Consider the following 13,445-nt stretch of genomic DNA (forward strand, 5'->3'; position numbering starts at 1 on the left):
GAATACATCGAAAAATTCCATCTTTTTAACAGTTTCTTCTACCACAAGATTTAGACCGAATTATTTGTTTTAATGATGAAATTAACATATATAGTTACAGAAACAATACCGTTGACAAAATTGTTCATTAATTCAGGACTGTGTTTGCTAACATGTTTTCAAATAGAGCCAAATGGGCACTTTAAGATTACTTGTATTTTGTCTTCCAAATGTTTATAATTAGTACAGAATTTATATTTGTTTATAAGTCAACAATAGAATTTAAGTTACGAAACAATTATTGATTTCACCCTATAATCAAAGATACTAACTAGGAATAGTCAAAATAAATTAGAAAATCAATTACATACATGAAACTAATCACAAAATTAGATATGGTGTAAAATCCTTTTAAAACTGAGGGCCAACCTTTTTCTTATATGAAAATGCAGATTATATTCATTGTGTTAATGGTTATCAGTTAAAATTGAAAAAAATGAATTTATAGAAGCAGACAGCAAAACAAGAGGGGAAGTAAAATATCCCAGCTTGCTTTGTCACAGTGTTACTGAAGTGATATTTGTGTGAAGTACAGGCTGGCACAGATGAAAGTAGCTCATGTTAGTGTAAAGTTAATGCAGTAAAATTACAGAAACGAAGAGATCAGATGGACTTACCATTTACTTAAAATGAGACATACAGTGAAAAATAAATTTATATATGGTGCTGAAATTGCCATCCCCTGCAACATCAATACACAACTGAGCACATCCAAACATTTTCAGATACATCTTGGTAATGCTCAGATATCGATTGCAGCAACTTCATGGCTGATGTTGTCTTTCAGTTCCTGTATTGTTTGTAGATTTGTTTCATAGACATTGCTCTTTGTGTCCACACAGAAAAAAAAAAAAAATCATATGTTGCTAGAGCCGGCGATCATGGTGGCCATAAAAGTTCGCTGTGTTGTGGATAGTGTCAAACAATATCAGGCCAGTGATGTATGCCTACCTGTTACACCGCCCTGTAGTTTCTCAGCTCATTTACTAATGTTTATAGTGAAGTGAAATCCAATCAAGCTGGAGACATTATAGACAGGATAAACTGTTATACACTGAATGAATTTGTAAGGGAGTATAAACATTGGTCTGGAACCAGAGAAATTCATACCGTGGGTGTGACAACGATAGAATTAATTGAAGTTTCATAATTTAAAAAGAATAATTTTTTGTGAAAATTCCACTCATCAAATATGTTCAGGTATGTAGATGCTGGTTGAAGATTTGGTGTGAGAATATTATTTCCTGATTAATTTTTAAAGCTACTGATAGGACATTGTGTCCTGCTAGTGATGAAGTGACTAAATCATCACTACAATGAGGTTGCTTTTTACTTTTTTAATATGCTGATGTTTAATGGAGTGTGCAGTATTAGTTTGTGTAAACCAGATTATGATGTATTCATTTATTCACTTCACATTCTGCAGTCGCTGCTGTCACCGATAAGATGAAGAGTTTGTCGTTAGACACCTTTAATATACCAGTTCGGCCTGACATCAACAAAGGTGGTACATTGGGCAGGAAGACAGAAGTAGACACAAATCACTTGAGGCTTGACTTCAGGCGCCTCAAGACCAAGACTGCCATCCATTACGATGTGGAGATCTTGCCTGAGCGACCTAAACGTCTGTTTAGGTGAGAACACCCTCGCAGTATAATTTTTTTAACTATTTTTATTCATGTGGTTGATTGTCTCAGTAAGTTCAGTTATAGAGTTTTGTAAGTTTTTTGTGCCAGTTTTAGATTCAGGCGTGTCGTACTCAGTTTCTGTTCTCTTTTGACAGAAATTAAACAGAAAAGTATTCATTTATGTGTCTATAGAGGCTTTACAGTTATTAGAAACTGGTCTTCGCAACTATTGAAAAATGCGTACTTATTTTAACATATGCTATTTATTTAATTCATTTATAACAGTGCCGTGCAGAAATGATACCAGTCATGTTTTACATAAATAAAATGAAATGCATATTATAATATATAAAATGGCTTTCAGAGGCTGATTTCTGAAATACTCCTCTGTGATACTGACAAGGGGAGACTGAATCAGTAATTAAATCACTGAAGACTAAGGATTCTCATGGATACGATGGAGTGTGTAGCAGAATACTAAAGTATTGTGCTGCACATCTTAGCCCTGTACTTAGCCATATTTGTTATTCTTCCTTCAAGAATAGTCAGTTTTCTGAATAATTAAAATACTCAGCAGTAAAGCCACTTTGTAAAAAGGGAGAAAGGGGAAATCTAGACAATTTGACGTATTTTTGTGCCATCAGTGTTTGTTTAAGTTTCTGAAAAGGCTTTTTTTATGTAAGGATAATTGATAATTTCATTTCACATAATTTGCTTCAAAATGTACAGTTTGGTTTTAGAAGTGGTTTAACAATTAAAAATGCTGTGTTCTCTTTTCTCTATGAGGTACTGGATGAATTAAACAAAAGGTTTTTGAATTCTAGGCATCTTTTTTGATTTTAAAAAGATGTTTGATTGTGTTGATCACAAAATATTGCTCCAGAAGTTGGTCCATTATGGAACAAGGGGAGTAATTCACAAGTGGCTCGCCTTTTACTTTAATGACATGCAGCAAAAGGTCATTCTCCACAGTATTGAGAATGACTGATGATGTGAGGTCCATGTGGTTAAATGAAGGGTGCCCCAGGAATCAGTGCTGGGGCCACTCCTGTTCCATATTTATATAAATGATATGTCTTCTATTATCACAGGTAATTGTAAAATGTTTCTGTTTGCTGATGACACTAGCTTGGTAGTAAAGGATGTTGGGAGCAACATTGGCATTGTGTTGAACAGTGCAGTTAAAGATCTATGTTCATGGCTTGTAGAAAATGAACTAACGTTAAATCTTGGTGAGACTCAGTTTTTGCAGTTTCTAATACAAATTCAACAAAACCTGACGTTCTGATTTCATAGACTGGGCATATGATTAGTGAGATGGATTTAATAGTTCAAATTTCCAGGTGTTCTGATTGATAGTAAACTGTCATGGAAAGCCCATGTCCAGGTCTTTTTCAAAGGCTTAATGCTGTCGTTTTTACTGTCGAAACTATCTGAAGTAAGTGATAGACTGACATGAAAAGTACTCTGCTTTGCCTATTTTCATTTGCTTATGGTGTATGGTATTATTTTTTTGTGTAACTCTTCCTGTTCTCAAAGGGTATTTTTGTCTCAGAAATGGGCAGTTCAGACAATAAGTGGTGTAAATTCACAAACCTCTGGTTGACCCCTGTTAGTTAGTCTGGGTATTAGGACACCCTGTTCGTTAGTCTGGGTATTCGAACATTGGCCTCTTAGTGTGTGTGTGTGTGTGTGTGTGTGTGTGTGTGTATATATATATATATATATATATATATATATATATATATATATATATATATATATAAAAAAAAACAAAGATGAGGTGACTTACCGAACAAAAGCGCTGGCAGGTCGATAGACACACAAACATACACACAAAATTCAAGCTTTCGCAACAAACTGTTGCCTCATCAGGAAAGAGGGAAGGAGAGGGAAAGACGAAAGGAAGTGGGTTTTAAGGGTGAGGGTAAGGAGTCATTCCAATCCCGGGAGTGGAAAGACTTACCTTAGGGGGAAAAAAGGACAGGTATACACTCGCACACACGCACATATCCATCCACACATACAGACACAAGCAGACATTGTATAGTGCGATGTTTTATAGACATTTTATTTATTCTAGTACATTTTGGCACTTCAAAAATAATTTCTATCTTAGTAAGTATGGACGAAAGGAAGGAAAAAATTGTGGCCATTGTTGGCGGTTTGTACACTATATACTCACTAATTTCTCTAAAGAAATTTCGCACGATACCTGTAATATAAGACATAATATGGTATGTAATAACGAACATAGTAGAAATAACATTTTATTGGTGGACACACAACTCTCCCTTGTCTTACACACTTATTTCAAGAGGCCCACTTTTTTCGGAAGTTATTTCTGAAATCAGTGAAGGTATTTTAAATCTGTCTTGCAACTCCAAGAAAATGTGTGTTTTTGTCACCAAATGTGTTTCATTTTATAGAAATAAAGTAACAGCAATCTTAATGAAGCATGTTAATGAAGCATGTTCATTACAACATATGTTGATATTAGTTATAAGACTTTTGCTGACACAGGGGAGAAATACACAAGTCCTTCCATTTTTTTGGTCAACTTATGTCTTTACTTACCCTTGACATCTCAGAATTTATCAGGGCAAAATGCTAAAACTTGTCTGGAAATCAGGGAAATACCAGGGAATTTCACTTGGGGGGAAACTTGGGGCAACCCTGCTCATACGAGAAAATGAGCATGTGGAAGTCCTCTCTTCTGCCATTCAGCTACATACATCAAGCAGCGAGTTTCACTATAAATGTGATGCATCACAGTTAAATCCACCAATTTAATGAGTTTTTGCTTGAATATTTGTGCAGTCAAATCATGTCTATTGGGTGTATGTTGATTGGGCAATAGATGCTCTTTTATCTCAACCCATGCTGGATTGAATGTAGATGTGATGAAATTCACGGTGACTGTATGAACTCGCATATGTCAGTGACATCTTGTGCAAATTCATGCATATGCTGCGGGCTGCCATTGAACATTGCTGGAAGTGTAACCATTTTGCCAATGTCCAAAACCTGTCCTTCGTTTTGCAATTGCTTCTTGTAGATGAATGTATTCTGAATGCAATAATGTTTGATTTAAGCAAATGAATAATATACGAGGGCATTTCGAAAAGTAAAGATACAATGGCTCGCAGTCCTTAAATAGAACATTTACTTAGAAAACGTCAGTTACATCTTATTAACTGGATATTTGTTATTTTTCGACATAATCACCCCCATTATCCAAAAATGTATTAAGTCGGTGAACAAGCTTTTGTATCCGACAGTCATAGAAGGTTGCTGCCTGTTGTTGGAATCACATTTCAACTTCATCTTTGATCTCTTCATCGTCATGGAATGATTTTCCACCAAGATGTAACTTCAGGTAACGGAAGACATGGAAGTCGGTGGGCGCAAGGTCCGGGCTGTATGGTGGATGGTCCGATACGTCCCATTTGAACTGTTTGATTAGTGCTTTGGTTACGAGCGCTGTGTGAGGCCGAGCGTTGTCATGAAGCAAGTGGACCCCACTTGTCAGCATTCCCCTGCGTTTGTTTTGAACTGCCCTTTGAAGAAGTTTCAAAGTCTGGCAATATGCAGCAGCATTAATTGTTGTTCCAGGAGGCATAAATTCCAACAGAAGAATGCCTTGTCTGCCCCAAAAAACAGAAGCCATGATTTTCTTCACTTCGTTTTGCATTTCTTGGCATTTGGTGAATTCGAATGGCACCATTGCATTGATTGTTGCTTGGTTTCAGGTGTATGGTGATAAACCCACGTCTCATCAACTGACACAATGTGATCAAGGAACTCATCACCTGCTTCAGCATAGCGTGTGAGGAAGTAGAGTGCAAAGCCCATCCTTTACTGTTTGTGTTCTTCCATTAACATTTTTGGAACCCAGCGCGCACACAATTTGCTGTACCCTAACTTCACAGTCACAATGTGATAGAGTTGTCATTGACATGTCCGATATGACCTGTAGCAATTCTTTTAATGTGAGACGTCTATTTGCACGAATTGCTTCCTCCGTTGTCCGAAGAAGGGCATCAGAGATCACAGATTGCTGACCTGTTCTTTGTTCGTCATGAACATCGGTCCTACCTTCAGAGAAATGACGACACCATTTCGTTACATTTTGTCGATTCATAATGTTCCCATAAACAGAAGCAATTTCTTTATGAATATCCGCTGGTCGCTGACCTTTTGCATGAAGAAAATGTATGACGGAGCGCACTTCACATTTGGCGGGATTCTGAATCGGCGCAGCCATTTTAAACACGACCTACTTCAACAAGAAGCAATGTTCAACTGCCGAACGACCGTGAGGAGGAAGCTAATGGTTCAAGGTTAACACCATTGTTGCAAACTTGCTCGCCAAAACTCTTCTGTTTCTCTGGCATACGGTGTATCTTTACTTTCCAAAATACCCTCGTACATTCATACTCAATTTTGGCATACGTATACTGATGAAATAGTTAATGGCATTGCAGAATAAGATTTGTTCCATTCTGAGGTATCATTATGTGATATGAATAGAAATTGATGGGTGATACTTTTTTATTGAGTTGTTCAAAGGTAGGAATAAAGAAAAAAAGAAGAAAAATGTAAATTACACTAATGAATGTTTGAAAGTTGAAAAGAAAATATCATTTGATAAAAGATCTAAAGATATCTGTAATAGGATTAGTTTACATAATATTGATATGAGATCTGTCCTGTCCCTCCCAAAAAATTATGGGATTGTGCAGCACGTTGTATTATCGATGTGTTTCAATGACACTTTGAATTGTGTTATTCTTCACCAGCTATGACAATTGCAACTTGATTGATAGGTGCATTGTAGCTTCTGGCATGCTGTTAGTGGAGTTTTGTTAGCTCATATTTGAATTGCGAATTTGTCCACCGATCACTTGTCAGTTGAAGTTTTGAATAATTTTATCAGCGCATTGTGCTGGAAAAATGATTGCAACTAGGATATAATGTGGCATTTGTTGCCTGGCATTGCATCTCTGTGTGATCAACTTATGCATTGGAAATGGATAGAAATGAACCAACACAGTGATACATTTGTCCATGAATTTTGAAAGTAGGCATGTAGTGATCGTGAAAACTTTGTCGGCTCCAAAAGATGTTTTTTAAAACAAAACTATATGTGTGAATGTTTTACAAAAAGTGTTTGGAATAAAGCGAGTCATACGAAAGCAATGACAACAGTGGATGAGGTGGTGGATGCAATTTTGGCAGTTTAACTTTACCGTTTGTGCAGCACATTCCTGATGTTTCATTGTTGAACCCAAGTGAACCGCAACGCCCACACTCCTTATCCATTTTCCAGATATTTGCACAGGGATGCAAACTGTAAGCATTAACTCAAAGTTGAAATGCAACATGCTGTTCACAAAGGTCGAGTAGCTCATGAATGTTCCTTAGATTCTCACTGCTTATTGGTCTTCTGATTGTGATGCACAGTTGGGTAGCATGTAAACATTTTCTTTAGATTATTGCAGCATGTTTATCCTCTGACTGTGATGCACATGAATAAGCAGACTTATAAACGATTTGCTTCATCCCTTGGTGCATGTTGGTCTTGGGATTGTAATGCATGTGATTGAAAAGCATCTAAATGTTCTCTTCTGATTCTTCCTGCATGTTGATCTTGAGATTCTGATGCATGTGAATCTACTTCATTATTTGCTTTTCGTTCCTCATTTGTTTGAGAAGCTCAAATTCATTTATTTCTACATGCTGCCGTGGTAGATCTACTAAGTGATGACTGTTTGTGAGGCACAGTTTCTGACAAGCAGTTAACAAGGCATAAGCTTGTATAACCAAAATATTGTTCATCGACTCGTTGAAAAAAATAGAAAAGTTAGTGTTTGCACTGGAAAATTTGTTTGGATATAACTCACATTTATTGGTGTCGCAAGGAGTAAGACACAATAAAACACATTGTGTTTGTGTCACATTCAAACACAGCACTACTTCAGTTCTCTTTCAGATATCTTTGCCAGTATGAGATGTGCGACACCTGCTGTAAGTTAATTGCACTATGCTTATAACCTTTGCACAAGTGCAAGCAATAAGTTGACAAAGTTTTTTCTCAATCACATGAACAGTATGGCAATGCATACAAACACATTTTTATATAGTAGATACGCATTTTGCCTGTATAGTATGTGCGTATGGAATTAATGCTTAAAAATCCTTAATTTTGGTCTATCTAAGCAAACCTACCTGCTTACAGTCAGCTTGCTGTCTCTAATCTTGATCTTCAAACCATCACAAGGCAGTATAAACATGTAAATGCTTCAGGAGCAGGTGGTATATTTTCATCTTAATTTTCTGGATTCCTAGTTGATGAGAGGCTGGTCAGCTATATAAGTGACACGACTTAAAATTTCATTATGCTGTAGGATGTAGTGCCCTGGATTTGCATCGTCGACACTCATCCATTCTTGAATGTCTTCATCACATTCATGGCAATTGAGTTTTCTTTTAGCATATTGAGCATTCAGACATATCATTCTGTTGGTCATTTTCAGTTAGATTTTGAGAACTTTCTACCATATCCAAAATTTTATACCAGGCATTTCTCAAATCCTATTTCTTTTCACTATCCTATGCTGCCTTGATCATGAAGGACGCATCTTTCAAATCTGTATTTTTGTGATTTTTTTTATCAGACTTTAGTCTCTGTTCTATTTCCTTTCTAACAATAACGTGTGTAACAGTTCTTTTCTGTAGTACTGTTCGAAAGTCCATGGGCCATAATGAGGAGGTTATGTTAGGTGAAAGAAACATCACTTTCATGTGAGCTCATCCTTTTCGTTTAAAATGTCACATGGTGGCTGAATTGGTGCAGTGTCAAAAAACAGTAATTTTCCACCTTTCACCATTCTTTAGCGATGAGCTTTTACAGGAGACACAAAAACTTCCATAAACTATTACATGAAAATCATACTACCCATTCAGTTCTCTTTTGTGAGATGTAAACAATAGACATTGCAGCAGTGTTAGAGTTTGAAACTATGTAGTTTCTTACTTTCACCTACGACAAGCATAGACAAGTGCTGGTAACCAGTAGCATTAGCACAAGCTAAAGCAGTAATAAGAGTCTTGCTTCTTTTAAGACCAGGTGCTGCTAATTCACACTTTGAAGAAAGTGTGTTTCTTGACGAAGCTTTGCAGTTGAGCCCAGTGTTGTAGTCATTGTAAATGTTTTCAAGAATATCATCTTATTCCCTCAGTTAGTTTGATTGGAAAGTATTAACTACTGAGCAATTATCAGTTTTTTTTGGGTTGTGCTTAAAGCTCCGGAATGTGGTGTCTTGTTTTAAAGCATTTTAACGAGCCTGTGCTTGCTTTAAAGTTTGATGACCCTCTAAATTTTCTGTAAATTGAATTGCCTTTTCACATAGAAAGGGTTGAGGATTAGGTTCTCCTTCTGATCTTAGAAATGAAATAAAATTTTTATGTGACTTTTCACTCACGATCCATCTGTCACCATGTAACTTCTAGCAGTCACCTTTATTTTATTTAATGTGTATGGTTACCTTCTTCTAGATTTCTTGACGTGAACCTACTGTGCAATGCCACTACTCCTGGCTGCGTAGACTTAGTCTCCTTGTGCTGTAAGTTGAGGCCTGTAAGACAGCCAAATTCATGCTAACTGGCTACGAAACATCAACTTCTTTTCTGTGGCTCTTCTATATTTTGTTGCTCCAATATTTAATTTTACAGAGTTAGGTGAGCAGGCTTTTCATAGGTCAGAATGACATACACAAAGCGACTTTCATAACATCACATAAGAGACTGTATTTAAAAGACATCTAAGAACAGAACTTATCAGTGATCTTCCGTAGCTGTTGACATTTTAGGCTGCTCCTCTGACTGTCTCTACCATAACCCTGCCAAGCTGCAACATCAAAGCATGAGTGGCCTCACAGCAGATGGAGACACTCCATTGCCATTGCGCTTTGCTGATGTCACATGCTCACACTTCTTTTGTCATCTCTGCACTTACTTCAACGCAAAAGCGTGTACCATGGGACTTGCCCATTTACTCACTACCTAAAAATATTTCTTCGGCTCTTCATTAATCTCTCTTCTTGGCCTAAGAGCATAACTGCCCCCAGAGATGAAAGATTTTATGAAATTCTTGTTTTTCTATAATTTTCCACTTTCACTAGATTGTTGCTTATATTCAAACTGGAGGTCTTTTAATATCAAACTTCATTATTTTGTTTAATGGTAGTACATTTCGTACTGCTCATTTTTGTGACAGATAAATAGTGTTACTTCAATACGTAGGTTTCTTGAGAAGGGTTATTATGTCCTTTAATGTGCCCAATTATTTCTTAAGACTACTGGTTTAGTATACAAATGGATGTTTGTTTAATGCCGAAGTTATTACGTAGGCTTTCCCGGCGTAATAAGTCTTAAGTCTCTTCGGGTTTGCTGCCGGATAATGTTGAAGTTGTTTTAAGCTTAAAAATATTTCATTCTTGTAACTTCCATTTAGACACACCTTGCAATTTTTTTTTACTACTTTTAAATTGTCTGTAACACAATTCTGTTGAACCTACTGATGTAGAAAATGAAGTATTTCTTCCTTTACAATAAGGAATTACATGCTGCTACTTCATTTTGTACTGCTTTTCACAATTTAAAATGTCAAATTCGTAATAAGTAACGTGTGCAGAAATGGAATCTACAGAATCAGTGATTGCTCAGTTAAGTTTATTTGCTTTTGATTGTCAGAGAGTACTCCATTTGCGTGACAGAGCGTCACATTATTGCTTCATAATCCATTAAGAATTGCACTTACAGTGTAGTCTTTGGACAGGTACTGTATACATACACTGCCAAACCACTATTTTATAGCCCTTTAATTTGTTTTACCTTACACTGAAATATATATCACACACACACACACACACACACACACACACACACACACACACACACACACACACACACACACACACGCGCGCACGCACGCACACGGGTTTAACTTTTTCAAGCTTTTGGTGCCAGTAGCTCTGTCTTCTGGCAGAAGAGTTGAAGAAGGAAGAAGGGCAAAGGAAAAGGACTGGTGAGGTTTAGGGAAAGGAGTAGAGTTCAGAAAAGTCACCCAGAATCTCGGGTCAGGGAGACTTACCGGACGGGATGAGAAGGGAAGACTGACTGTTGGGGATTGCACCGGATGAGATTTGAAAACCTGAGAGCTTAAAGGTGGAAGACGGTAATATGCAAGACAGAGATTACTACCAAAACATCGTGCATGAGTTGGTAAGAGTGAAAAGCTAAGTGCATTGTGTGTAAAAGAGGTAGGGGGGGGGGGGGGGATGGCGAAAAATAGTAAAGTCAGAAAATGACAGATGTAGGAAATTAAAATGGAGTGAGGAAAGTAGTAGATACTGTGAAGAAATGCTGAGATGGAAGGAATTAAAGTAAATTACAGCCAGGTGGGCGACGAGAACTGAGGACGTGTTGTAGTGCTAGTTCCCAACTGTGGAGTTCTGAGAAACTGGTGTCGGGGAAGAATCCAGGTGACCCATGTGGTGAAACAGGCACCGAAGTAATGACTATCATGTTTTACAGCATGCTGTCTTCCTCTTCTCCTCGGTCCTTCGATTTCTGGGTCTTCAATTCTTCTCCCCACTTAGTACTCCCCTTTTCTCTTCACATGTCCATACCATCTTAGCCTACTTTCTTGGATCTTCTTCCCTATGGGCTCCCACTTTCACTGTTCCCCTGATGTACTCATTCCTTAGTCTATTCTTTCGTGTCACCCCACTCATCCACCTTAACATTATCATTTCTGCCACTTCCGCCTTTTTCTCTTGGGCTTTTGTAATTGGCCAAGTTTCTGCGCTACGCAGCATCGCAGGCCTCACCACAGACTTGTAAAGCTTTCCTTTCATTCTGCAGCTAACCTTCTTATCACACAGTACTCCACTCAGTTTCCTCCAGTTCATCTATCCACTATTTATCCTGTGCTGTATTTCGGCCTCCAGTCCTCCATCACTTTGCATGTAAGAGCCTAGGTATTTAAATTTCTTGACCAGTGTCCTTGCAGGTTAATATATATATTTTTGGCATCCTTTGTACGCATATACTCTGTTTTCATCCTGCTAATTCTCATTCTCCTTTCCTCCAGAGCTTTCTCCACTGTTTAAGCTTGTCTTGAAGTGCTTCCTGGGCGGGTTTACAGATTACAACATCGTCGGCAAACATCGTGCTCCAAAGTGCCTCTTTTTCACACCTTTGACTAGTACATCCATGACAAGGTCAAAGAGATATGGGCTGAGAGCAGATCCCTGATGTAGTTCTACTCTCACTGGAAATGCCTTTGTCGCACGTGCACTGCTCCTGACTTGTCACTGCACCTTCATACATGTCTTCTACCACCCTGACATATTTCTCTGGCAGGCGTTTACTTCTCGGACATTTCCATATCTCTTGCCTCGGCACTGTCATATGCCTTCTCAAGAACGATAAAGGCCATATGCAGTTCGGCTTGTGCTTTTCTGTGCCTCTCCATCAGTTGCCATAGTGCAAATATTACATTGGTTGTTCCTCTTCTTGGCATAAATCCAAACTGTTCTTCACATACTTCAGTTTCTAGACACAACCTCTTCTCAGTTATCCTTTCCCATATTTTCATTGTGTGGGACATCAGTTTTATCTCTCTGTAATTGCCACAGTTTTGGGTATTCACTGCTTTTCCACACTTGCGGCATTCTTTCTCCTTTCCAGATCTTCTGCGTTAGATCCAAGAGAACATCAGTTCCCTGTTCTCCCAGACTTTTCCATGCCTCTGTTGGGATTCGGTCTGTCCCTAGGGCCTTCCCATTTTTCATTTTCTTAGTCGCATTTGCGACTTCTTCCCTACTTATACTTTGGGTCATTCCTTCATTTATTTCTCCATGCTCATACTTCTCTTGTACGTTTTCCTCGTTCAACAGCCTTTCAAAGTACTCCCACAAACTATTCAGGATATTCATGTACAGTAATTGTAATAATTATTTAATGTTCAGTTCTAACAAATTTACTACAAGGTATGGTCTACAGCAATATCTTAATGCCTGCAAAAAAAATTTTTTTAAACATTAGATGTATGCTATGCTTCTTGAACCAGCAGTAACATTGAACACTAAACCTTATGTTTCTGGAGATACAAACAAATGAATACATAATATTTGTTAAGTTATAAATACACATGTCTTTGCATTCATTACCCTTCAGAACCCAATAAAATGAGGCATACTTCCCCTCAGGTAAGTAATTATAACAATGAAAATGTTCAAATCTCAATAATAAATTCGCAGAACTAACAAAAGTATTTTCAATTTTGATACAGGTTTTGTGTCACTGTGCACTCAGGTCACGTAACCACCACTGGGGTTTCAGCAGTAAACATATCTTAAACCTTTAATTTCCATTAGGCAACACAATTCTTACTGCAAGATAAAGTACATTTACCATTTACCTTGTGTGGGATGCCTGATACTACAGGATCTGCTATCAATAAGTGTAAATGTATCAACTCACAACAAATGACCTGGCAATTTTCTCAACATGTATTTGCATCTCAGCAGTCCCTCTGTATAGTTTTGAAAAGTCATATGCCTACTGCAATAAAGTATAAAGCTAGTAAATGCTAGGGCATTTTTACTTGTCGTTCTACTTTCAGAGGCTATCTTACGTTCAAAGTTGATCTCTTCATTTAAAAACTTAAAGCTTCTTTCAAATATCAATTTTCTTTTCCATACTTAC

At 37.5% G+C, this 13,445-nt stretch overlaps 1 protein-coding gene across 1 annotated transcript in view; it reads left to right on the plus strand.

The window, feature by feature from the left end:
• The window catches only part of LOC124711135 (protein argonaute-2), a 266,005-nt gene that overhangs the window by 83,718 nt on the left and 168,842 nt on the right, over nt 1–13,445 (plus strand). The window contains exon 6 of the mRNA XM_047241028.1: nt 1,466–1,673. Coding sequence (XP_047096984.1) covers nt 1,466–1,673 — 208 coding nt within the window. The remainder of the gene's footprint in view (nt 1–1,465; nt 1,674–13,445) is intronic.

This window comes from Schistocerca piceifrons, chromosome 8 (genome assembly GCF_021461385.2).
Source record: "Schistocerca piceifrons isolate TAMUIC-IGC-003096 chromosome 8, iqSchPice1.1, whole genome shotgun sequence".
In the NCBI taxonomy this organism is placed as follows: domain Eukaryota; kingdom Metazoa; phylum Arthropoda; class Insecta; order Orthoptera; family Acrididae; genus Schistocerca; species Schistocerca piceifrons.